We start from the raw sequence: 24,323 nt of genomic DNA on the forward strand, positions 1-24,323 counted from the left end.
CCCACTGGGGCACAATATCCGGCCATATCCGAGTTCTGGTCGAGTATCGCAACGAACAGGGCAATTTGGTCAAACACTGGAAACAGTTCGACGCGCAGCTGCCCAGTGCCCAGAGGTGCGCCCGATGAACGCTTTGCGTGTGTACGACTAAATAGCTGCGTCGACTAGAGCTGAGAAACTGTTAACGGCATATTTATTATTGAGACATCGCCGCTGTTTTACCATTTACCCGTGTCCTTATCTTTGGGTCAGAATTGTTTTCATGAGAACTCGGAGAACGTCAGTCGACTGCCAGAACCATCGGAATGACCAGCACATTATTCATGATAAAATTGCACTGGTCCTTGATCGTCTATTCGTCTATTAGACAAACGAAAAAAAGTTTTGGCATTTAACCCTATTAGTGGCAGGGGGGGGGGGGTTTCATCCACCCCTCAGGTTTTTCGGGAATATCTCCGAAACCGCTGAAGCTACGATGCTGAAATTTTCTGACTTTTCCTAAAACTAAATTGGGCACATTCCCTGAAAATTTCAAGTTCATAACTTTACCAGGGGCGGCTCCAGAGCACTGGGATTGGGGGGTCCTATTCGTGAAGCGAGTCATTTGGGCGAAGATCACGATGCTGCACCAGTTTTACGAACAGCGAATGAAAGGTATCATGTGATAACATATACAGTTATTGTGCATCCTCTTTTGACACGTTTTTGCTATAATAGGCGGATCCAGGCGTCCAAAAAGGGGGGTTATGTTTTACCTCCCAACATAGGTGCCCTGACACCGCCTATGCATGACCAATGCAATTGTAGTCGTTCTCTCATAAGAAAATTGTAACATAACAAGACCATTACCACCCTTTTTAGAAACAGTACCAACAAAAACCTAATTTACTATAGTTTTTGTGTACCCCCAATCTCAATGATCTGTATCCGCCTATGATTTTTGAAAATGCATATTTTTAGGATCCATGTGAATTCCTGGTTCATTCTCTATCGATCGGCAAAAGTTGCGTTAAGATTGGTTCAGAAACCTGGCCGTGTTAAACAGTCTAAAATGTATCTGCAATTTGCCCGTTTTTACCCCCTCTACCCCCCTATTGACATTTTTTAATTTTTATTTTTTTAGAAATGTAGATCACGTTGAGCGAAATCGAATGCCGTTTGAATTTTGAAAATCGGCCCGTTAGATCTCGAGATATCAAGGGGGGGGTCGTAAACAGCCCCCCCCCCCCTGCCACTAATAGGGGTAGCCAGGAGCCTGCCACTAATAGGGTTAAAGTCATGATATGTTTAATACATACATATGCATGCAGGCCTGTTTTGATAGTTCTTAACCACACTGCAGCTTATTGACTGTACTTTCCCCGTCCCGGATTGAAGGGCGTAAGGTGATCAACATTGCCCTGAATACGTTAATTTGTCCCCAGCTGGAGTTACAGCTGCGTGGATCTGGTCGAGAAGCTGGAGGCGGACAGCGTGACCATGCCGGCCAAGGTGCAGGAGGTCCGCGTCCCCTTCGACTGGGCCGATGATGTGTATTTCGACGACGTCAGTTTCAGCGCAGGGGAGAAGACGGGTCGGTACCCGGCGGGGTTAGAACGGCGTCTAGCCGTGCGCCTTATTTATTTGCGGGGCGCTGGTAATCGAATTAAGGATACCAGCTGACGTTGGAAGTTGAAAGCTAGCTCATTGCTTGACTGCACGGGTATAAGGTTTAGTTCGTATTGGTAATGCCTCCGCTCGAAACGTCGCCATTTCCCACGCCTCTGTTTTAATGATATGCTACTTCTTAGTGCATACGAGTATTCTGCTCCTGTTCACAGTAACAGCCACACGCCAACCAGTACATGCTTATCACAGTTCCCTTCAGCCCCCCCCCCCTTCCCTCCCCCCGGTGACGCCGCCGACTCCTCCCCGCAGCCCCGGAGCGCCGGCCGCCGGCCCGGCTCGGTCCCGACCAGCCCCTGTTCGTCCGCGAGGTGGGCGTCTCGACCTCGGCCGACCCGCTGTCCGTGGCGGTGACGCTGAGGGTGGCCGCCTGCGCCAACCAGCTACCCCTCATCCGAGTGGCCGGAACCAACGCCATCGGTGAGCTATGCGGCTGGGCGCTGCTGCTCTGGCTGTTTTATCGACTTCTAATGCCAATGTTTATGGTAGTCTTGCAACGATGTGGCGGTATAGGAAAGGAACTTTTATTAATAAGTCGCTTGCATAAATTCTTACAATATGATAAAAGTTCGCAAAGTAACACGCGATCTGTAAGATGCCAGGCTTGGTATGATTGATGAAAAGACATTTTTTTTTGGATCTCGGTGTACTCGTGAAAAAGACAATACTCGTATGCCTTGTCGAGGACCATGTCTTTCCTGAACGATCTCCAGCCGAGCACTGACCAATATGATCAGAGTATTGATGGCTGTTTTTACTCGCGAGGATATTGGGTGAAAAAGCCAGTCATTTACTACTGAAGCATGCTTCTCAGGTTCCTATATCGCATGTCATCGCGTCTTAAGATCTCTGCAAGAGGTTTAAAGAAGCAGTTGAACCTACGCATTGTTCTCTTATCCTCACTTTGTAGGACGTATGAGCTATATAAGTCTCACTTAAGTGCTGCCTCTTGTCTGCAACAAATCTGATACAGTTTGATGTGCTACTTCTTGTCCGCAATAAATGTGTCTGCAATAAACCTGATATAGCGTGATTTGTCTTGCTGCCTGTGAACTTGAGCAGCTGAAACGGAAACGCTGGAACTTGGGGAAAATCTCACCCTGTTGGCCTGTTGGTCTGTGGACCTTTACCCTAGGTGACCGCTGACCACTGACCACTCTGACCTCTGAGACCACTGAACTCTGTGACCCTGACCTAGTGGGGACACCCAACCTCTCACCCCCTGAGATCACTGGCGTTCTTGGCCTAATCACCGTGCCCTCTGTTCTCCTGCCTCCTTGACCCCTGACGTCTGTGACCCCTATGACCCCTGTGTGACCCCTGTGTGCCCCCTGACTTACATGAGTGACCTCCCGTCTCTGTCGCTCAGCTACCGGCGACACGTCCACTCTGGACCGCCTGGCGATGACGGCCGACGGCTGGGGCGACGGCGCCGTCACCAACGTGCGAAACGTCAGCGCCTCGCCGCCGCCGGCCGGCTCCTGGGACATCGCCTTCAACGGAACGACCGTACAGGGTGAGCTTGTGTGAGGGAGGGGGGGGGGTCGTCTCTCGACTTTGGGGACGGGTCCGAGTGATTTGATTTGGTTTGATTTCGTAATACGTCATATTTTAATCATGATTATAATGTTTTGCTTCGTTCTTAGTTGCGCTATCATGAATAATTTGTCCTTAAGCATACCTCTCAAGTATAAATTTTGCAGGCTTCACATTCTGGTCGTACTGCCCAACTATGTGACTAATGTCAAAACATGGTGTAGGATAGGTATGCTGTTTTGAAGAGTGGAAAGTGGCTGACTATTCTTACTTTCCAAGTAGGGAATTCCTTTAACTTCCCAATCAAATGAAATAGCACCGGTTTCACCGACAAAGAGACATTCCATACTGTTAAAACTGACCCCTCCCCCACTACCCTCAGGCGTTCCGACCAACCTGACCTCGGAGGGTATGACGCTGCTGCTGTCGACCCGTCTGTCTCTGCCGGGCCTGGTGGCGCAGCGGTGGGGCGAGTGCGACAAATACCACTGGAACGTGGTGTTTAAACACCACGGCGGCCGCCAGCCGGGCATCGCGCTGGACGGAGCCGACATCCAGTTCCAGGGGTGAGTGTCGGGAGAGTGATGGAATGTGGATTAGAGCGAGGTGAGACTTATTTGGATTTGTTGGGTGGAAGAAACTTTGGGTGATTTTGGATGGCTGTTAGAAATAGTTTTGTTTTTATTTTTAATTCTACTCTGCAAGCACAGTTTTATGAATCACATCCCTCATGATGCTGAATATCAGCTACGACTAAATGTTGAATTCGAATTAAATTGTCTTCATGACTTATTCCCAATTAAAACGATGCTTTTTAATTTCCTCAAATACAACCTCTCTCTCCTCAGCGACAACCTCCACGTGGGCGTGTGGAAGCACCCGACGAGCGGTGACGGCCGGGTGACCCACGAGGTGCTGCCGGCCGACCTGACGCGGCTGCCGCGCCCGGCCGCGGGCCGCCAGCTCCGGGTCGCCGTCAGAGGCGTCACCGGACAGTGCGCCGCTGATGACGACTGTGACGTCACCTTTGACGGCGGTCCGAGCCCCGAGATGACGGCCGTCAGCGCCGAGACCGGTGAGCGGCCGCGGAAATGTCACCTGCGTCATATAAATACTCTCTTACTCTTCGTCTCGGTTTTGTTCTACGGCGGTGCTTTCGAACTCATTTCGAGCCTATATGCCTACCGCCTATATGCGTTTTAACAAGTTACGGTGAAGTTGTGTCAACCTAGAAACCGACTGTCATACCTCAAACGCATAGGAGCGTTCACCGATACCACTCCTCTCCTACTTGCCTCCTCCGGCAGACGATGCCTCCGGTGACACCACGATAACGGTCACCGGCGCCAACCTCGGCACTTCTGCCGACGGTGTGCGGGTGGCCCTGGCGGGGCCGCTGGGGGAGCGGGAGCGGGCCTGCCCGGCCAGCGCCGCCGCCGGCTCAGAGCTCACCTGTACGGTGAAGGCGCTCCAGGCCGGGCGGTATACAGTGGCGGTGACCGTCAGCGATACAGGTCAGCGTTAGGCCGGTGTGGGGAGGGGAAGGCTGGTGTGGTACGGGAAAGGGGATGTTTACTGGATGGAATGTAAGGCGTGGGACTGGTAGAAGGTTAATGCAGTGGTCTGTTTTGCTGTGGTGGGTTATTGAACGGGACAAGTTTGCAGAAGGCGGCAGCGACACCGGGTAAGCTGCTGTTTATGTCTAGCATTCGATCGAAGCTGAGGCAATGGTGCTGTTGTTGGAACAACACAAAATGGCCGTCACTTTGCAATCAAGGCTCTTTACGTCAATAGCAGTGACCTCGATTTTTTATTTGAAGTGTCGGGTATCATAAGTGGCAATCGAGACATCTAAACATGATGAATAGGCCTAAGTAAAATATCTAATGACCGCCACTCCTCCCTGCCCGCCTGTGCTCAGGCCTGGCCTCCGGCTCCGGTGAGGTGTCGGTGGCGCCGCGCCTGTCGTCCGTCTCTCCCTCGGAGGGCAGCCGGCGCGGAGGGACCGTGCTCACCGTGCGGGGTCAGCGCCTGCCGCCCTCCGTCGCCGGCTGGAGGGACGGCCGGGTGACGGTCGGCACGGCCGACTGTGAGGTCACAGAGTCCAGCTCCACGGCCGCCAGCTGCCGGATTCGCGGCGACGTGGTGGGTGACTGCGTGTAACTCATGTCGGAGACGGGTATGAGGAGTCCTGTGTCTGTAGGGGTCTTGGATGCGAGGGTGTTTTGACATAACAAGATCAAACAACTGTTCTTCCGCTATATGATAAGTATTGATTTGACATTGCACAGTGCGCAGCTGTTTTACCAGATAATGCCAATGAAGTGTTTCGAGTATGACAAATGCGTCTGCATATCAAGTTTATCTGTGTGTTCTCGTACGGTAGGGAGCTGCCGGGTCGGCGGCGGACGTGACGGTGACCTTTGGTGACCGGTCAGCCGCCCTGGAGGCCGCCTTCACCACTCTGTCAACTAACGCGGCCCTCACCGGCCTCAATGTCACCACCGCCAGCGCCGCAGGTGGGACTATAACTCTGACGGGCGGCTGAACTGGCGCAGCAACTGTCTGAAGCCGTACTGTGGCGAGGTGATAGCATTCATATTGTACGGCTCATATTCATTGTGAATGCCACATTCATATTGAATGGTGTGGTAGATCGTTATCTTATCAGGAATGTTGAAATGTTTTACTCGTTTGTTGGTCATATCATATTTCACCGGTACTGTTTGCTATTAAAACTGAGGTATACCACTCCTGCGAAAGTGCGTATAAACGAGGTGGTAAAGTACGTTTGATGGTCGTAGATAGTCGATCGCGGCGCCTTTTTCCAGGGCGCCGGTTAATGACAATGTTTGTCGTCCTTTGTCGGCCTTGGCCAGCGGCGCCGACGGCTGAAATCAATACCAGGAATGCAGCTCGTGTGAAAACCAGGTGGCCGGCATTAAACATACATCCGCGTCCAGTACCCGGCTGAATCTGGTGCCGTCGTTTTGCCCTCAGGCGGCGAATACCTGGGCATTACGGGCAGCGGGTTCGGCCGGCGCCGCGCCGACCAATCAGTGGCCGTGGGCGGGGCCTCGTGTAACGTCACCAGCTGGACGGACACGCTGATTGGCTGCCGTCTGCCGCCGCTGGGTCACGGCGAGCACACGGTCGAGGTCAACAGAGGTCAACTCGGGCTGGCCGATAACAGGTGAAACTGAGCGCGAACGTGGAACACTGACAGCTATATGACATCTGCTACCTCTATGGCAAGACACGCATCTGCAGCTCACACTCAATGGCCGTGTTCCATCTTTAGGTGCACTAAGACACTTCAAGGATGACTTTCCAATTTATTTGATTCCTTGCTGCTGTGAGGAAATTGATAAAGGTTATATTTTCGCGTAAAGGCCCTCGTGTATCTGATGTCTCCTATCAGCTCTGACGTGAACATAATTGGATGTTTGAAGGCGGCCTGGCTGGCAGACGCTTTTTGGTCAGCAGCATCTACCGCCTCCCTCCCACCCACCCGGTCACCCCTCTCCCTCTGCCGACCCTCTGCTCATCCCCTCTCCCCCTGCAGCGCTGTCGGCCCCATCTCGGTCACGTTCCGTGTGACGGACGTGTCGCCGCGCCTGGTCTCGGCCGCCGGCGGGGCGCTGGTCCGGCTCCGCGGCGCCGGGCTGGCCGCCGACTGTGGCCGGCTCGAGGTCAGCGCCGGAGACCTGTTCACCTGTGACCCCTTGACCTGTGACGATACTGAGGTCAGGTGCGCCCTCCAGCGCCGCCGGCGGAGACACGTCATCAGCAACAACGTCACTCATCCGCGTGAGTCATGGGAGAGGGAGAGAGGAAGTTGGTAACGAAATAGCACACTAACGACTAATTATGCATCGCATTATATGAAAATGTTGAAAAATGCATTCACGCATGCATGATGCTCATTTGTTTTGCAATTCAATGGGATCAATTTCTAGGTGAATGTGAAAACTGATATGCATTGTCCCGCTCTTCATCATTTCATTCTTAACAGTGTCATGTCTTACGAATTCCCTTCCTTGCGACCGATATAACGCAGCTCAGCCGGGGCACCCAGCACTCGCCATGTCTATATGCACCTCACCCTCGAACGCCGCCGGTTCCGCAGGCTACGGCACCGGGTTTCTGTGGGAGCCGCAGCAGCTGACGGTGGCCCCCGGTGACCTGGTGACTTGGCGCTGGGCGCCGGGTCAGGTCAGCTCCGGAGCCGTGGGGTTCGCCGTCCACCAGACAGCCAGCCAGGACACGGACCAGTACATGGAGGGAGGCTTCAACAGCGGGGAGAAGACCCAGCAGGGTAGGCCACAAGCGAAAAGCCGCTCTTATCTATCTATCTAGTTACGATGCATCTATCCGGATCCAGCTGCCATGACCAAGTTTTGTTATACGTGACTACCTAGATCGCATTCCGATCTAGGTAGTTCCGAGCATTCCGATAAAATGAATAAGCCGCTCTTATTTGTAGTTTTGTCGCATTTGTTTCCATTCACACAACACTGTGATGAATATGTGTTGGCTACATTTTATTAAATTACCTTATTGAGTAAATGTCAGTCCGTGTTTCATGGTTTGTTTGTTTCGCTCTCAGGCTCGTTCACGACAATGCTGGAGGACATTGGCAGTGTGTTCTACTCGGGCCCCCCGGCCGGGCTGAACGTGCCACGTATGCGCGGAGTGATCACTGTGGCGGCGCCGCCAGTCGGAGAGAGCCCCATCTCTGTCCGGCTGGGGACCGTGGAGGCAGTGCACGAGCCGGCCACAGAGGACGGTATGATACAGCGGAGTAGCATCTGAGTGTAGTTTATGCTTACTGGTCGGGACGATATTGATGCTTCTATCAAAATTTTGGTCTTTGGATCAGAATGAAGAAAATATGTCGTTAAAAGAAGATTAATGATCGCCTTCTTTCGGGGCTCGGGCTCGATTGCCCAGTGGGCGACATTTCGTCCACAATTTTACTGATGCAGTAATATTCGATGCATTCAACACCATCGTGCTAAGTGCTAAATGTTCCTGGGTTACAATAGCCTTTATACCGTTGACCATCTAAAATCATGCATGGTTTAAACATTATGCCGGCCTTCAAAAACCTTTAAATGCTAAATTAACCCGGCCCATATGTTACATTTCTCATGTTGTGCTGTGATGTCGGCAGTTCCGGCGTTCGAGCCGTCCGACCTGTGCTCGCCGGACGCCGGGCCCGACTCGTGTGCCGCTCCAGAGGACCCCCTGGTGGTCCGGTCAGCTGACTGCGTCACGCCGCGCGTCACAAACGTCACTGTCACTCAGGGAGGCGACGGGTGAGCAGCGGGAGGGTCAGAGCAGACTTATCAGTCGAGCTTTTTTTCGAGCAAAGATGGTTTGGGGCTACTTTTTTTGTCTTGTTACGAGCGTGGTGACCATCGTGTCGGGCCGTCTGTCAGGCCTCAGTTGAAGATGAAGATGAAGATAAAGGTGATGATGTTTGCCTATGTCTCATTTCTCATTTCGTCTCTGAGCTTGTTTAACCACATTTTTCTTTTCTGTCGTCTTTTGGTCACGAGCTATATGGCTTTGCTAAAACTGCTCTGATGGATGGAAGTGTTTCAAGTGCCGCTCTCGTTATTCCCAGGGGCTTGCTGTCGGCTGAGTCAGAGCTGACCATCTCCGGCTCGGGTTTCTCGACGACCGTCTGCCACAACCGGGTGATGATTGGCGCCGGCCCGTGTGACGTCACGGCGGCCACGGCCAATCAGCTGACGTGCCGGCCGGTTTCCTCTGCCGGCCTGCCGCACGGCCCCGGCCAGCCGCTCACACTGACCGTCGCCAATAGGTGAGAACACGGAGATGAGCAGGAATGGAGACACAGGCGAGCGAAGGAGGCACAGGTCAACGAACGGAGACATATATGAACAAAGGGAGGCACAATATATGAAACGCAGGGCTACACATATTCACGAGCGCAGAACAGCAAGCGAGCAGAGACACAGGCGAGCGAACGGCGACACAGACTGAAAGATACACGATTGATGTCCGACCTATTTCTTGAATTAACATCGAACGAGTTGTTTTAACTGAACTTTGGTCCATCTTTCCATTAAACAAGCGAATAGCATTCTTAGGTGTTCGTAACTGGATCACCTCGCTAAATATTTTCAGCTAGCCTTATCCGTGTTCCGCTATGTATGTATATTCCCCGTTCCTGCATGTGACACAACTGGGGAATCACCTACCTACATATCGTGCGGTAACTTTTTCCGGGCGTCTGGCTGCTCCCGGACACGAAGACGGCACGCGGCGGCGGGTAGTACCGCCAGACTCGCTCTATTCGGCTCCGGGGAGAGATTTGATGACGCGTGTGGTTCCGGCACTAGAATAGACTCAGATGAATGGTGAATGACTATCTATGTCGTCCTTTGTGGCTTCGGAACTTACTGTCTTACTATGGTCCCGGATCGGTAATTAAAAGGACGTAATATGATTTGTTAATTTGACTTTTTAATCGGTAATTAAAAGCCACTGGAGTGCTGTATCCGGGTTGCTAGCAGATGACTGAAGCCCAGCTAGCGTACTCGGAGCTAAATCTTTTTTTTCAACTCCGCTAAGCCATGTTACCTGGAGTGTAGTCTCAGATGCTTCGACAAAACTTAGCTATTACTTCTCGTAGATTTGAACGTTGTGTTTTATAAGAAGTCCTCACTCTGAGGGTTGAATTTATAACATACATGCTGTTCTCTCCTGTCGCAGGGGATCAGCGGTGATTGACGTGGCGGCGTCTCTGAAGTACTTCCGGTGGGAGCCGACCGTTTCCGGTGCGTCTCCGGCCAGCGGCTCCCCGACGGGAGGCACCCTGCTCAGAATAACGGGTGAGTTGTCACTACTCAGTGTAACGGTTGAATAATGGGAAGTATACTCACACTATCGGATTTATCACTGTCCTCGATAGCTGAGCCCTGATCGGCGGCCGGCTAGTACTCTTGCTCGCGCTCACATACGTGCACGTTACCCCGGCAACGGGCTATTGACCAATGAGAAGCGAGAAAAGTGTTACGTCACTGCGATTTTTCATATACCTGTGCCCCCCGGACGTGACGTAGTGTGCTCGCGCGCGTGCAGGGTCTCTGCGATCGAAAAAGAGCGCTAGCAGCGCGCCACTCGACGCCGCAATTGTCAAAAGCGGCGTGTTAGTATGCTTTATTATGAATGATGTGTGTAAAAGTGAGTTTTTATGTTGTTAATTTGGAGGAAATGGTTGGAATAAAATAAGTTATTTTTATTTCTATTGGTTGGAGGTTTTATTCAAAAGATTTCGGTCTAAAGCATTGATATTTACTGAAAATACCTTCGTTTGAATAAATTGCAGATATTTGGCAACTGAAGTGTTAGGCAAGCCTAAATGATACGTAAAAAGGTAAGAGACACCCTGATGATCATTCGAGAAACGAAAATATATGAATTTCCCTTATGAGACTCGCTCAATATGCTACTCCGCGGTTTATGCCCCGAGGGTGTCCGAGGGTTCCCGTTAGTTTGTCGTTGGCGCTCGGCTCGCGCGCGAGCCGACGTCATCGCCCGTGACGTCGGCTCGCGGAATGCGTCATACCCTGCACACAAAATAGCCGGCTGCCGAACAGCGCTCTGATGAGGTGAGGTGTCTGCTCACATAACAAGCTGGTAAATGGGAACGATGTGAGCCTAGAATGGTTAAGATATTTCATGAACGAAAAGTAACTTATACGTCACGTAACTTCATTGTTTATCAGGCAGCACATATGTAATTCATAATTTCCAGAGGTTACTGATGCGCATGCTGACTACGCAGAAAGCTCAGCCGTCCGGTGACCACTCCCGTGGAGCCCGTGTACCGACATCCCCCTTCCTCTGTTTCAGGCACGGGCCTGCTCTCCGGCTCTGCGGACGCGCCTCCTCGTGTGACGGTCGGCTCGGCGCCCTGTGTGGTCCAGCAGGTCACCCTATCCGAGCTGACCTGCCGGACCCCGCCCGGAGTCGCCGGGGACCCCCAGCCGGTCACACTGCTCTGGCAGGACGCCGAGGGACAGATCAGGTCAGGGAGGCTGGGCGGCCGAGGCAACTAAAATATGTAGTGGGATTACGCTAAGGAGTGTTCATGTTGACCTAAGCGCACCGCAGCTTCGCTATCACAGCTTTCACTATCACGAATTTTCAATATTTTGACACAAATTATTCTATCTTAAACTGACTGCTATGTAAACGAATATGCAATGTAGAGAAGCAGGTATAAAATTGATAAAATTTTATAAGAAAAGTGATTCGTGATTCCAGGACTATCGGCAACATGACGTTCACCTATGACGCGACCAAGACACCGACCCTGTCCTCCGCTGAGCTCACCTCTGGCGCTCAGCGGACGCTGACCCTCTCCGGGGCTCAGCTCGGCACCGACCCGGCCAAAATCAGCGTGCGGCTGGTCCCCCGCTCTGCCGAGAGGAGGAAGAGAGAGGTCGGAGAGGAGACACCCGATGACGTCCGTCCGGGAGACGATGACGCACCCGTGCCGAATCTGGAGGACGTCATCAGCCTGGATGACGGCGCTGAAGAAGAGCCGGCGGTGGCGGCCGCGCGCCGCGAGGACGCCGCCTTCTGGCGCCGTTTCTGTCATGGCGACTGTGACAGTTTCGGCGCGTTTGTGACGAGCGGCCAGCTGCGCTCCGCCGGCTCCGGCCCGGCCGTCCCCGTCACCGGAGCGGCGGTACCTTCAGCGGCCTCCGAACCCGAGCAGGACTTTGTTGAGCTCACCCCGGAGTACGTGAGTGCGCTGCACGAGGTGGCGCGGGGCGGCGGCCGCGCTCGGAGGCGGGTCCACCTGCTGCGGCGCCGGCGGCGGTCCGTCTCTGCCGACTCGGCCGCCCAGGAGCTGACCTGTGACTCCGTGACCGTCACGGACGCCGGCGTGACCTGCCAGCTGCCGGACGACCTCTCCGGCTCGTTTGACGTCGCGGTGCAGGTGGCCGACCTGGGGACCACGGACGGTACCGTCACAGTGGCCGTCACACCCTCTGTGACCACCGCCAGCCTGCCGGCCGGCTCTCAGCACGGTGGGGCGCGGATCCGGCTGGACGGAGCCGGGTTCGGCGAGGACGTCTCGGTCACTATCGGCGGATCCGAGTGCACCGTGAGTGCCCGGAGTGCCACCAGCGTGGAGTGCCTGACGCCGGCCGGTGAGCTGGGCACTCAGCCGGTGGTGGTGAGCTCCGCGGGTCAGTCGGTGAACGGGCCAGAGTACACGTACTCGGCCGACAGCACGCCCGTCATCACAGTGGTCAGCAGGTCAGTCGGGAAGGGGGAACTGGGCTATTGGATGATAGGGACTGGGCGTTGGGGAGGACAGGGGCAGGACACTTGGCAGCAACTGATATGTGGTCGGACGGAGAATGATTGGTTCACTATGAGTTGGTGATGAGAAAAATTACGATGAGGATGATATGTCTGCTTGAAATGTTAATTTATGCCGTAATTTTATCGTCAGTTTCATTCCAGTGAGTGATGAACATGTATCATCTAGCTAGTTATGTCTTCGGCTTTGTCTTATATCGACTTTGTCTTTGTCTTATGTCTTATATCGATACCACGAGCTATAGACTCCTTTCAGAGTTAACTGAGTTTAGCTTTGGCTTGGTTTGGCATGATTCACTCATGGTTGACCATTCGAGTACTCTCCATCTCTGTCTCACAGCGCGGACAGCTCGGAGACGACGGTGGTGTCTGGTCAGGGCACGGCGCTGGGCTCGGCAGCCGGCTCGTACCTGACGGTCGGCGGACGGCGGTGTGCCGTCACCGCGCTCCAGGACACCGAGTTCTCCTGCGAGGTACGGCGGGCTGGGGTAGGGCGGGGTGCAGGAGAGTGCAAGGGCGGGCTGCAGGAGAGTGCGGGGTCTCAGTCTCACAGCGCTGAGTACGCGAAAACTGGTGGATGATCTACGTTGTATCATGAGGGCTGCTCTGCTTAGTGTTGGTCATCATGTTGCTTTGTCGGTTGTAGAAAAAAATGCAGTCTGATTATTAATGATAAACTAAGCTGTTGGCGACGCTTTCGTTCGAATCTCCTTTCATGGTGTGGACTGTATTTAATCGCGCATCGCACAGCATTTGGTTGTTTGGTAACCGAGATCCAGGAGGAAAATGGTTTAATTGGAAAATTGGGAAAATAAATGTTATAACCTATCACGTTAGCCTAGTTAAGATACAACTAAATGTTGGATACAGGATAGAGCGCCGGATGCCGACGACTAAGGAACCTCCTTCTTAGGAAGTATATTTGGACCTAATAAAAGAGCGCCGGATACCGACGGCAAAGGAACCCCCTTCTTAGGGCGTATGTTAGGGCCTAAATAAGAGAGCGCCGGATACCGACGTCAAAGGAACCCCCTTCTTAGGGAGTATGTTAGGGCCTAAAATATGAGAGCGCCGGATACCGACGTCAAAGGAACCCCCCTCTCAGGGAGTGTGTTAGGGCCTAAATATAGAGCGCCGGATGCCGACGACAAAGGAACCCGCTTCTTAGAGAGTTTAAGGAATGTTTTAGGATGAAAAAAGGATAGTCAGTAGACCTGGTCACCGGAACCGATACGCCTGCCGCATCTCCGTCGAATATCTCATCTGTGTGTAGACCGCGCACTGTTTCACTTCTCACTCGGGCTTCTCACACACTTTGTCTTCTAGTTCACTATATTTGGCGGACAAGGCAGCGAAACGTACCGGGAAGAGAGCTAGGGGCAGCGCAGTGTCCCCGTCGAAGTCGAAAGGTGAAGTGAGGGCCGGGGGTGTTTACAACTAGTTTATATACGGCGACAGGGGGTGAAAACAAGACGCGTTGAGGACGGTCAGAGCACACAGAAAAGGCTAAAAATGGCCCGGGCGTCCAGCGCTCCACCCGGAAGACACACACGCCGGGCGCGCACGTGCGTGCCCCACACAATGGCCCGGACCTGGGCCGGTCCTACGCAAACAGGGAGCCGCCCTGCCGCGCCGGCCGGCCAGCCGGGTCCGAGGGGACGCCAGCGTCCCGCGACCGCGGACGACGCTCGGCTCGGCGGCGCGGCGGCGGTTCGGCTCAGCAGCGCTGAGTCTTTCGCCCGTTCCGCCTTGCATAGGTGCAATTTGTCGGCAACATCACTCCCCCTGTGTTCGGCTTCACTGCGAACGACGAACACATACATTTGACCGACAAATTGAACAGCGCAAACGAACAGTCAAGAAAGGTGATAACCGAAACGGGCGCGGGTAACTATCATTTCCAAGCTCCATACAAGTAAAACACGCACAGCATTCCAGAAAGGTGCGGAGCGAGGTAAAGCGGGCCTAACACTCGCGCGCGGAGACGGGTTACCTTTACACAGCCCTGAACTCAGACTCAGGTCCCTGTCAGGAAGGCACAAAAATACCAGAGCCGTCGCGAACGGTCAGTGGGCAGGGGGCGTCAAGTCACACGCACAATGGAAATGACGGACGACTGTTGGATATCTTCTCCGAGAAAACGCAGATGAGCACCGGCTATGGGGGAATGGACGGTTGGTACCTCGAGCATGGGACCGCAGCAGGCAGTGATCAGTTGTCCACGGGACGCAGCCATGAGCGCTGCGTGTTCAGCTCCTCCCGGGCGGCGCTCAGTTCGCGCGCACCACGGACAGCATGTCCTGGTTGCGCGCCTGGAGCTCCTCTTTGCCCCAGAAGGTGACCAGACGCTGGGCGATCAGCCGTCCGGCGGAAGTATCCAGCTCGAGCTCGTCCCAGGGTGTGGTGACGACCGCCGCGCGCCTTATCCACCTCCTTCAGCGGCACGCAAACCTGCATTGCCAGGTCCTCTGTCTGAGCGACCAGTCGGTCCCTCTTGTGTTGTATGGTACGCAGTCGCCGGCGGGCGTCGTCAGGCTTGGCGTGTGCCGTCTCCAGCTCCCGTAATGCCTCGTCATTGCTGCCTGTGGGAGAGTCGATCGTTTGCACCGCCGCCTCATAATCCTCGCGCTGCCTCTGGATGACCAGCGTCCACTCATCAATGTCCTTCAGGATCTGGTCGAGGCACAGTTTGAACCGCTTGCTCTCGGCCTCTGTGGTCGTCAGCTGCTCCTTGGCCTGACTGAACCCGGTGAAGATCTGTGTGAGTGTCATGCCCTGCCGCAGGAGCCGGCTGACGGCGGTGGCGGACGGTGACATGGCCATCACCGCCTCGTCCGAAAGGCTACCTTTGCGGGTGATTGCCTGCAGCTGCTCCTCGCAAGTCTCCAGCTGGTCGCGCAGCTGGAGGATCTCCTTGTCGCGCTCCACCAGGTGCTGGCCGTGCTGGGTGTTCGTCTCGTCCAGCGGCGCCTTCAGCTGGCTTTGCTGCTCGCTGGCCGAGCTCAGCAGTGACCGCAGCTCGTCCACCGAGCGCAGCATCTCATTCGACTTGGCCTCCGCCTTCTCGACGCCCTCTTTGTAGGGCTGAGCCAGCCGCTCCTGTGACCGCAGCTGCTGTCGATAGTTTTCCTCCTGCTCGATCTCGGCCTCACGCTGCAGACGGAGCTTCTCCGCTAGTTCGGTGAGCCGCTGCTCCAGGTCGGCCGCCTGCTGTGTCAGCCGTTCTTTTTCCGCCTGCTCCGTCCTTAGCTGGTCTATCATGCTGGCAAGGTCGGCCTGCAGCTGGAGGATCCGCGAGCTGTGCTGGCGGCGCAGCCTGGACAGCTCCGTTGCTTGCAACTTCAGGCTCTCCAGCAGCAGCGACATCTGCTTCTCCGGCACCTCCTTCTCACTCGCCATTCTCTTCTCTCTGTACTGGAAATTGATCTCCTTGGCGGCAATTTCCTCCACCTGTACCAGCGCCCGATACTTTGCCGCATTAGCTGCAGCCAGTTCAGCTCCTCGGTCGGCAAGCTCGGCCGTCAGCCGGGCCACCTCAGCAGCGCGCCGCTCCAGCTGCTGTACCAAGCTCGCCTTGTCCGAGAGCACCTGGTCGCGCTCCCGACAGGCGGCCAGCTCAGCGGCTAACGCTCTGGTGAGGCCGGCATCTGCCTTCCTGTAGTCTGCGGTGGCCATGGTCCGCTGTTCCTGGAGTCTGGCAGCTGCCTGCTGCTGTTCCTCCAGTTGGCTGGACTGCTTCTGCAGCTCCTGCTGAGCCTCCTGTAGCTGCTGGCCCAGCTCAAACTCATTCTGTTCTGTGAGTGCGTCTGCCGAGACAGCAGCGACCGATACATGTCTCTCGGCGACGTAGGAGTTGATGATGACCTGGTACTTCCCTGCGACCTCTGAAAGCTTCTCGAGCTTTCTCTCCGTTGCCTGTAGTCGCTGAATAGCCTGTCGCTTGTTGTTGGGAAGTGTAGGACTTGTCTCCTTCCACAGCAGACCGGTCTTGTATCGCTCTCCACTTTTGGTCGTGTTTCTTTCCAGCATCTGGAGTACTTTCTTATCCATCTCCGATCGTGACGTCGTTTCACTGTACTTTGTTCCAGATGCTTCTGTAGACCACCATTCGTTGACGGCAGCGCACAGCTCCACTTCGCTCTCACTCGATTGGTGTCTCAGAAACATGACCTGGCGCATGCTGCTGGGCACGATGTCAGACACGCAGCCCGTCAGGGTCCACCCTAGGCCTGTCTTCATAGCGGCCGGTTGATTCGGACGTCCCACACGCACCTCCTTCTGCAGCACTGCTTCAAGGACGTTTGCACCGATCAGCAGCTTCACCTGCCCGCCATTATATTGTGGGAACTCCAGATCACGAAGGTGTTCAAATCTCTGAAGCTGACTCTTCGTCATCGTAGTTGCAGTCATATTCAGCGCTGGCACAGACCACACTTCAGGAATGTTGATGCACTTCTTTGCCCCTGTGCCAAGGGGGCTGATCTTCAGTTGCACTCTCTCGGACGGACGCTGAGTGCCACTGGTCTCCACGTTTTGTATGCAGAGCGGGTGTCGCTCCCCGGCAACGCCCAGCTCCTCCAGAACATCCTCACGACACAGTGATGTCTGAGCTCCAGCATCCAGGAGTGCCAGAACGTCTGTCGAACCACGGGGCCCGTGAACCCGTACAGCAACAATCTGTAGCAGTGTGTCTGTGTCCGTTTTTACCGAGGCTGCTACGAACGGCTGGTTCCCGGAATTACCTTCGGCTGAAGATTCAGGCGCTCCCGTGGTTGTCCCTGCTGACGACTGATCCCTCCTCGAGTTGCTCTGATCGGTTCCTGACCGACTTGATCCGCGGTGGAGAAGCGGATGGTGCGTGAGCTTGCATCCCTTCACATTGCACCGCCGAGACACTTTGCAGCTTCTGCTCCAGTGGCCCTTCTTGAGGCATGAAAAGCAAAGACCATCTTCATAGGCAACAGCGCTTCTTGCGTCTGGGGTCTTGGCCTTGAATTCTGAGCAGTCGCTCAGCCTGTGGTTACTGCTGCACACCACGCACACTGGCAGAGAGCGGGCCTCTGGTTCGGTTTCACCATTAGCTCCTGTCGCCAGCGCTGTTCGCCGAACAGGGCCGTCCCTTGAAGCAACTGTTGCACGTTTCCGTTCCGATGTTGAAGTCCCGGACTGGACAGCAGAGAAGCTCAGGATGCTGACTTGGACTTGGAGCCACTCGGTGAACGTCTCCAGAGTCGGTCTCGTCGGTCGCAGCCGGAACACTTCACGGCCCCACTCTCGGGCTAGCTCGCTCGGCAGCTTTTCGACCACTCTTCTCAAGTTTTCACTGCTTGACAGGTCACTCGCGTAGCCGAGATTTCGCAGGACGGTGACTGTGTTATGGACGACCGCATAAAACTTCTCCATCGCTGGGAGGTCCATTAGTGACGGTGGCGAGGTCATGAACACATTTCGCAGGTGGGCCTGGATGATGTCTTCCTCTCGTCCGAACCTATCTTGCAAGGTTTTCAAGGCCTCGTGATACAAGTCACCGTTGAATAACATGCCGTCAATGGCCTGGGCCGCGGCCCCTTCCACCGCGTTTTGAAGGTGAGCCATGCGCTCAGCATCCGACAGGGACGGCTGATCATGCACCAAGGCTTTGAAAAGACCAATCCAGCGCTGCCACTCACGTGCATTTCCACGGAACGTTGGCAGAGTCAGTCGCGGTATGCTCTTTACGAACGCTGATGGTCCTGCCAGGTCATTCCGTCGGGGTGAGGCTGGCGGTGGGATCCAGCTGGCACGAGCCAATCCGTCATTCTTGTGCACCCCATTCTCGCCTTGAGGAACACCGACAGCTCTGGGTGATGACGAGATGCAGCGGGGAACTTCGCCACCATTGGGTGCCGGCCGCTGCTCACCTGACGTATGACGGACGCCTCTTGTTACATCACAGTGGTTAGGCTCCACCTCCACTGGGATCTCGTCATCAAAGTCGTTTCTCCGCTCCCATTCAAGGTCATTTTCTGCAGCCCTCAGAAGTCTTGCCCTCTGCTGCGCTCGTTCCACCTCCTCTTCTAACTCCTTTTCCTCCATCATCCTCTTCTCTTCTAACTCCTTTTCCTCCATCATCCTCTTCTCTTCTTCCATCCTGTCTTCTTCTCTTCTCCTCTGAGCTGTTCTTTCTGTTTCCTGGTTTCTCAGCTGCCTTTCTCTATCTTGCCTGGCTTTCAAATGCTTCAGCTCCAGGCTTTTCATCTCTGCCGTTATTACAGCTTCCCTGGACGCCGCTCTGGAGACTCCTGAAACACGGGATCCGTTCGCTCTACTCCCCCCGTGATGCAACTTTGATGGTGGTGGTCTGTCATCTGCTTGCGACGCCGCGCAGCAGCTCACTGGTCGGTGCGTAGTCGCCTCTTCAATTCTTTTCACCGTCTCGGCGTGCCGTGCCGTCAGTCGGGTGGCGTGCTCTTCCGCTTCTTCCAGTTCGCAGACCTCCTGCACCTTCTCAACATAGGCGTCATTCGCCTCCATGAAACCATCCAGTGTCGCATTCAGGGTTTCGAGCCGCTTCTTTAGTTCTTCCTCGCTAGCTCGGCGCGCGATCTGAGCCTCCGCCGTGTTACAGGCACGAGTAAACGCGGCGGCCTTGCGCCCGCGCTGAAGTTTCAGGTGCTTCAACACGCATGCAGTGTCTCCAGCTTCCTCGCCGGCAGTGTCCTGACTCACCGTCGCCGTCTCTGTGTTCTCCGCCTGAGTCGAATCTTCCATCATTGGAATTTTCTTCTCGATCCGACTGGCACACACGAGGCACAGCTTGTAACCTACAATCAATCAGTAAGTCGGCGACGGGCAGCCACGAAGGTCATCAGTTCTCACTTCAGGCCAGGACCATCCGGCCCGGAGGACCAGAAAATGTTGGCGACGCTTTCGTTCGAATCTCCTTTCATGGTGTGGACTGTATTTAATCGCGCATCGCACAGCATTTGGTTGTTTGGTAACCGAGATCCAGGAGGAAAATGGTTTAATTGGAAAATTGGGAAAATAAATGTTATAACCTATCACGTTAGCCTAGTTAAGATACAACTAAATATTGGATACAGGATAGAGCGCCGGATGCCGACGACTAAGGAACCTCCAGTATATTTGGACCTAATAAAAGAGCGCCGGATACCGACGGCAAAGGAACCCCCTTCTTAGGGCGTATGTTAGGGCCTAAATAAGAGAGCGCCGGATACCGACGTCAAAGGAACCCCCTTCTTAGGGAGTATGTTAGGGCCTAAAATATGAGAGCGCCGGATACCGACGTCAAAGGAACCCCCCTCTCAGGGAGTGTGTTAGGGCCTAAATATAGAGCGCCGGATGCCGACGACAAAGGAACCCGCTTCTTAGAGAGTTTAAGGAATGTTTTAGGATGAAAAAAGGATAGTCAGTAGACCTGGTCACCGGAACCGATACGCCTGCCGCATCTCCGTCGAATATCTCATCTGTGTGTAGACCGCGCACTGTTTCACTTCTCACTCGGGCTTCTCACACACTTTGTCTTCTAGTTCACTATATTTGGCGGACAAGGCAGCGAAACGTACCGGGAAGAGAGCTAGGGGCAGCGCAGTGTCCCCGTCGAAGTCGAAAGGTGAAGTGAGGGCCGGGGGTGTTTACAACTAGTTTATATACGGCGACAGGGGGTGAAAACAAGACGCGTTGAGGACGGTCAGAGCACACAGAAAAGGCTAAAAATGGCCCGGGCGTCCAGCGCTCCACCCGGAAGACACACACGCCGGGCGCGCACGTGCGTGCCCCACACAATGGCCCGGACCTGGGCCGGTCCTACGCAAACAGGGAGCCGCCCTGCCGCGCCGGCCGGCCAGCCGGGTCCGAGGGGACGCCAGCGTCCCGCGACCGCGGACGGCGCTCGGCTCGGCGGCGCGGCGGCGGTTCGGCTCAGCAGCGCTGAGTCTTTCGCCCGTTCCGCCTTGCATAGGTGCAATTTGTCGGCAACATAAGCCGAGGTACCTAGTCAGTGAACTGGCGATTGCAGTCTCTTTACCAGCTCCGGCATAGCTTTATCTTCAACGTCTTTGGACATTCAGCTCGGAGAAGCTTTCATTCAGTAAACACCCTGGGAAGGAAAAAACATCCGGAAAATTACAAATTGAAAGTGACGATTCTCAAGTTTAGACGATCGTCGAGAAATCGTAGACTCTTGCCGGATCTTGTGATACATACTACATATCACTGAAACTTGCCGATAACGAACCATGCTTGGCTGAAGCCCGTATTACGTAACGTCTCTTGTATTGAGACGCCGCCTCTCACATATAATCAGTTTTTGTCAGAACACGTAATAAGGCCGGAGCCCGTCGGACCGTGTCTTATGCGCTTGCGAAATACATCAAAGGCCGTCGCCTTTTTACGGAGACGCCCAGGCTCGGCGACAAATATTGCGCGGCGCGCCGTTTTTTCTTTGACTTTCTGTCTGGTTGTTATTCTCCTTGGATGCGCACGAGAGAGACGCCGGCGTATTATCACCTAACTACTACCGGGAGCATAGACCGGTGCCAGTGAAATGTCGAACGAATGGCGTTGCATCACTCTGACATATTTACATCATCTCTGGTCTTTTGAAACGTCCAGCGCTATATGATTTCTGATCTGTGCTCATAAATGCTCCAGTGAAGAGCCGTCAAATTTATGTTTTTCATATGCAGAATGTTCACTCACGTAAGCTATATCGAAAGGTAAAATCGGATCTTTTGCGTTAATTTTTAGTCTTTCTCATTCTTGCCCCCCCCCCCTCCCCTCCCTCGCCTCACTGCCTGATGCTGTCTGATCTGACCCGCTTCCCTACCTCAGCTGGAGTCGCACCTGCCGGGCGGTCAGCACCTCGTGACGTTCCACGCGCCGGAGGGGGGCGGTGACTCGGCTCCCGCCGACCTCACCGTATCACTGGAGGTCACAGCAGTGGCGCCCGCAGCAGGTGGGCTATCAGAGCAGTCTGGGGAGTCGCCGTCACGGTGACGATTTGTGGAAAGCTGCCCCTTACTTTAAATCTAGTGTGGAATGGATGTCATTACAGTGACATAGTGTGATTATTTGTTGAAAGTAATAGACTACTCTCAATTCATCCCCGTGTCCTGTTACAGCTGGCCTGACGGGCACCACGCTGACGATCACTGGCGGCAAATTCGACACGGTGTCACCGGTCAGTGTCACCGTGTGTGACACGCCGTGTCAGGTGACCGGTGTCACCAGCACCACTGTCACCTGTCTAGCCCCGTCCGTCACCGGTGAGCTATCAGTATCATGAGCATATTGTCAACAGCTGCCAGTTCCGCAGATTGTTACCAAAGTGTTAGGATGTAAAATATTCAGGATAACGATTTAATGAATACGATTTTACGATAAACGAGATGTAGCGTATATGTTTTGAGCCCTCAGGTATATTAAATAGCATTTATGGGTGACTCTCTCACTTCACCTGTCTCCTCCACCTCCCCCCCCCCCCCCTCAGAGGCGCCGGCGGCGGCCTGTGACGTTGTAGTGACGTTGACGGGCGGCGCGTCAGTATCAGCTTACGCCGCGTTCACGTATGACGGCTCGCTGACGGCGTCAGCCACGTCAGTGACGCCGACCCGGGGCAGCACCGCCGGGGGTACCACCATCACTGTCACTGGCTCCGGCTTCGCGTGAGTGGGGAGCGGTGGCGGTGGGCGGTTAGTGTGAGAGATGGGCGCTAGATGGCAGCAGTGTTGGCGCCTGGAGGGTATGCTGTCCCGCAAAACATGGGGAGTGAAATGGCTCGCGTAATATGAGGCGACAAGATCCGAAGAGTGTTTGAGAGTGCCTGAGAGGGCCTGGAAGTGCTTGTAATGAAGGGGACTACGTGTGATTGCCCTATTTTTAAGGTTTTCCATTACCATGACTTACACTGAGATGAGGTCGCTTTCCTATTTTTGCCGCCTCTGACTTTCCATCCTGCCGTCTTCTGTCGCGTTCCCAATTATCTGATCACGCCTGTTGACATCACATCAGAGTCTTCTCTCCCGCTCCGATAACTTTCTGACCTTTTCCCCAGGGAGACCGGTAACGCTGTCACCATTGACGGCGTGACGTGTGACGTCACCAGCGAGAGTGCGACCTCAGTGACGTGCGTCACCAACGGCCACGTCGGGCCGGGAGTCTTCAGCGTCATGGTGGACGTGCCCGGCATCGGATTTGCCCAGGTATGGGTGTAACTTGAGACAAAATTAATCGAAAATCTCCTGGTCGTCACTCCTGAAATTGAATTCATTGATGCTGAGTCGAGTATCATACTTGTCAGAAAGATCGTCGCTACTTTTGCCGTGAGTGTATGGGAAGTGGGAGTCTTACGGGCCTTATCATTGACGGTGACCTATCTTAGGTCAAAACCAACGATCCTGCCAGGATTCGAACCTGGAATCTTCTGATCCGTAGTCAGACGCGTTATCCATTGCGCCACAGGACCGCTGTTAACCCTTTCCCCTCCCCTCTCGGCGCGGGACGTGCTCCCCGGTAACCCCTCCCCCCTGTCCGGTCCCCAGCCGGTGGAGGACGTGCTCCCCGGTAACCCCTCCCCCCTGTCCGGTCCCCAGCCGGTGGAGGACGTGCTCCCCGGTAACCCCTCCCCCCTATCCCGTCCCCAGCCGGCGGAGGGCGCTCAGTTCCAGTACGTGGACCGGTGGTCGTCGCCTTTCACCTGGGGCGGCTCCGACCCGCCTTCTGACGGACAGTCTGTCAGCATCACCGCCGGACAGACCATACTGCTGGACACCAGCACGCCAGTGCTGAGACTCATACTGATTGACGGTGAGTGGACTGCCGGGCGGTATACTGCCGGAGAGACTATACTACTGGACACCAGTACGCCCGTGCTGAGACTCATACTGATTGACGGTGAGTGAACTGCCGGGCAGACTATACTGCTGGACACCAGCACCCCCTTGCTGAGACTGATACTGATTGACGGTGAGAGTTTGTGCAGCGGTGATGGGACGGCGTCTGAGGCAGGTGTCTGCTCATGGTAATATTTATTGTCTTTTCCACGTGTGGCTTGTGGGGTTGTGGCTGTTGGAATAAGTTTTGTAATCCTTTGACTGTAAGCATTTGGTGTGATCGATCAAGAGCACGAGTAAATAAAGTCGCTGATTGACGATTACCTAAGTTTTTTGTTAGCCAATGACGCCGCTCCTCCGCGCCGTGTTCAGGCGGTGAGCTGATTTTCGACCCGGACGCTCCGTTCCTGGAGCTGAACGCCGAGTACATTGTGGTGGTGGGCGGCGGGCGGGTGCAGATCGGCACCGAGGAGAGCCCCCACCAGGGACAGGCGGCCATCACACTGCACGGAAACGTCCGCGCCACCGAGCTGCCCGTCTACGGAGCCAAGGTAAGGATGGTTTGTTACGAGCATTTGCAGCGTCAAACGTTGTAGCTGCTCTGTGAGATAACAAACTTTTTTCTCCGTCGTAGGGCTACCTTTTACGTCCATTGAGAAACGACTCTTTTATCGACGAATACCTACCCTCCGGCGGAGGTCAAAGAGATCGATCCTGCCAGGATTCGAACCTGGAATCTTCTTATCCGTAACCAGACGCGTTTTCCTTTGCGCCACAGGACCGCGCTGCGGGTATTTAGATGCCAATTTTGAGCGCTCGCGCTGACCTGACATTATTTGGCGTTGGTTCTACTCAGTTTAACCACTTGCGTCACCCGTTGTTGATTATTTTGTTTGGTCTTACCTTTTTCGGTTT

General features: G+C 54.5%; 1 protein-coding gene and 1 non-coding gene across 2 annotated transcripts in view; one reads left to right on the top strand and one right to left on the bottom strand.

Annotated features, from left to right (window-relative positions):
* The first annotated feature begins 1,776 nt into the window (after positions 1-1,776).
* LOC122386844 (fibrocystin-L-like) overlaps positions 1,777-24,323 on the top strand; it is a 37,423-nt gene continuing 14,876 nt past the window's right edge. Inside the window, exons 1-24 of the mRNA XM_043376509.1 lie at positions 1,777-1,789; positions 1,918-2,085; positions 3,035-3,181; positions 3,584-3,767; positions 4,050-4,276; positions 4,509-4,715; positions 5,123-5,346; positions 5,588-5,720; positions 6,202-6,394; positions 6,767-7,011; positions 7,331-7,519; positions 7,811-7,990; positions 8,378-8,522; positions 8,834-9,034; positions 9,949-10,067; positions 11,092-11,266; positions 11,506-12,510; positions 12,917-13,049; positions 21,409-21,532; positions 21,699-21,842; positions 22,067-22,241; positions 22,631-22,778; positions 23,220-23,382; positions 23,781-23,959. Coding sequence (XP_043232444.1) covers positions 1,777-1,789; positions 1,918-2,085; positions 3,035-3,181; positions 3,584-3,767; positions 4,050-4,276; positions 4,509-4,715; positions 5,123-5,346; positions 5,588-5,720; positions 6,202-6,394; positions 6,767-7,011; positions 7,331-7,519; positions 7,811-7,990; positions 8,378-8,522; positions 8,834-9,034; positions 9,949-10,067; positions 11,092-11,266; positions 11,506-12,510; positions 12,917-13,049; positions 21,409-21,532; positions 21,699-21,842; positions 22,067-22,241; positions 22,631-22,778; positions 23,220-23,382; positions 23,781-23,959 — 4,821 coding nt within the window. The remainder of the gene's footprint in view (positions 1,790-1,917; positions 2,086-3,034; positions 3,182-3,583; positions 3,768-4,049; positions 4,277-4,508; positions 4,716-5,122; positions 5,347-5,587; positions 5,721-6,201; positions 6,395-6,766; positions 7,012-7,330; positions 7,520-7,810; positions 7,991-8,377; positions 8,523-8,833; positions 9,035-9,948; positions 10,068-11,091; positions 11,267-11,505; positions 12,511-12,916; positions 13,050-21,408; positions 21,533-21,698; positions 21,843-22,066; positions 22,242-22,630; positions 22,779-23,219; positions 23,383-23,780; positions 23,960-24,323) is intronic.
* Trnar-acg lies at positions 22,969-23,041 on the bottom strand. Its single transcript has one exon. It is a non-coding gene; the product is annotated as a tRNA-Arg (tRNA).

Source organism: Amphibalanus amphitrite, unplaced genomic scaffold, assembly GCF_019059575.1.
Source record: "Amphibalanus amphitrite isolate SeventyFive unplaced genomic scaffold, NRLGWU_Aamphi_draft 000016F_arrow, whole genome shotgun sequence".
NCBI lineage: Eukaryota > Metazoa > Arthropoda > Thecostraca > Balanomorpha > Balanidae > Amphibalanus > Amphibalanus amphitrite.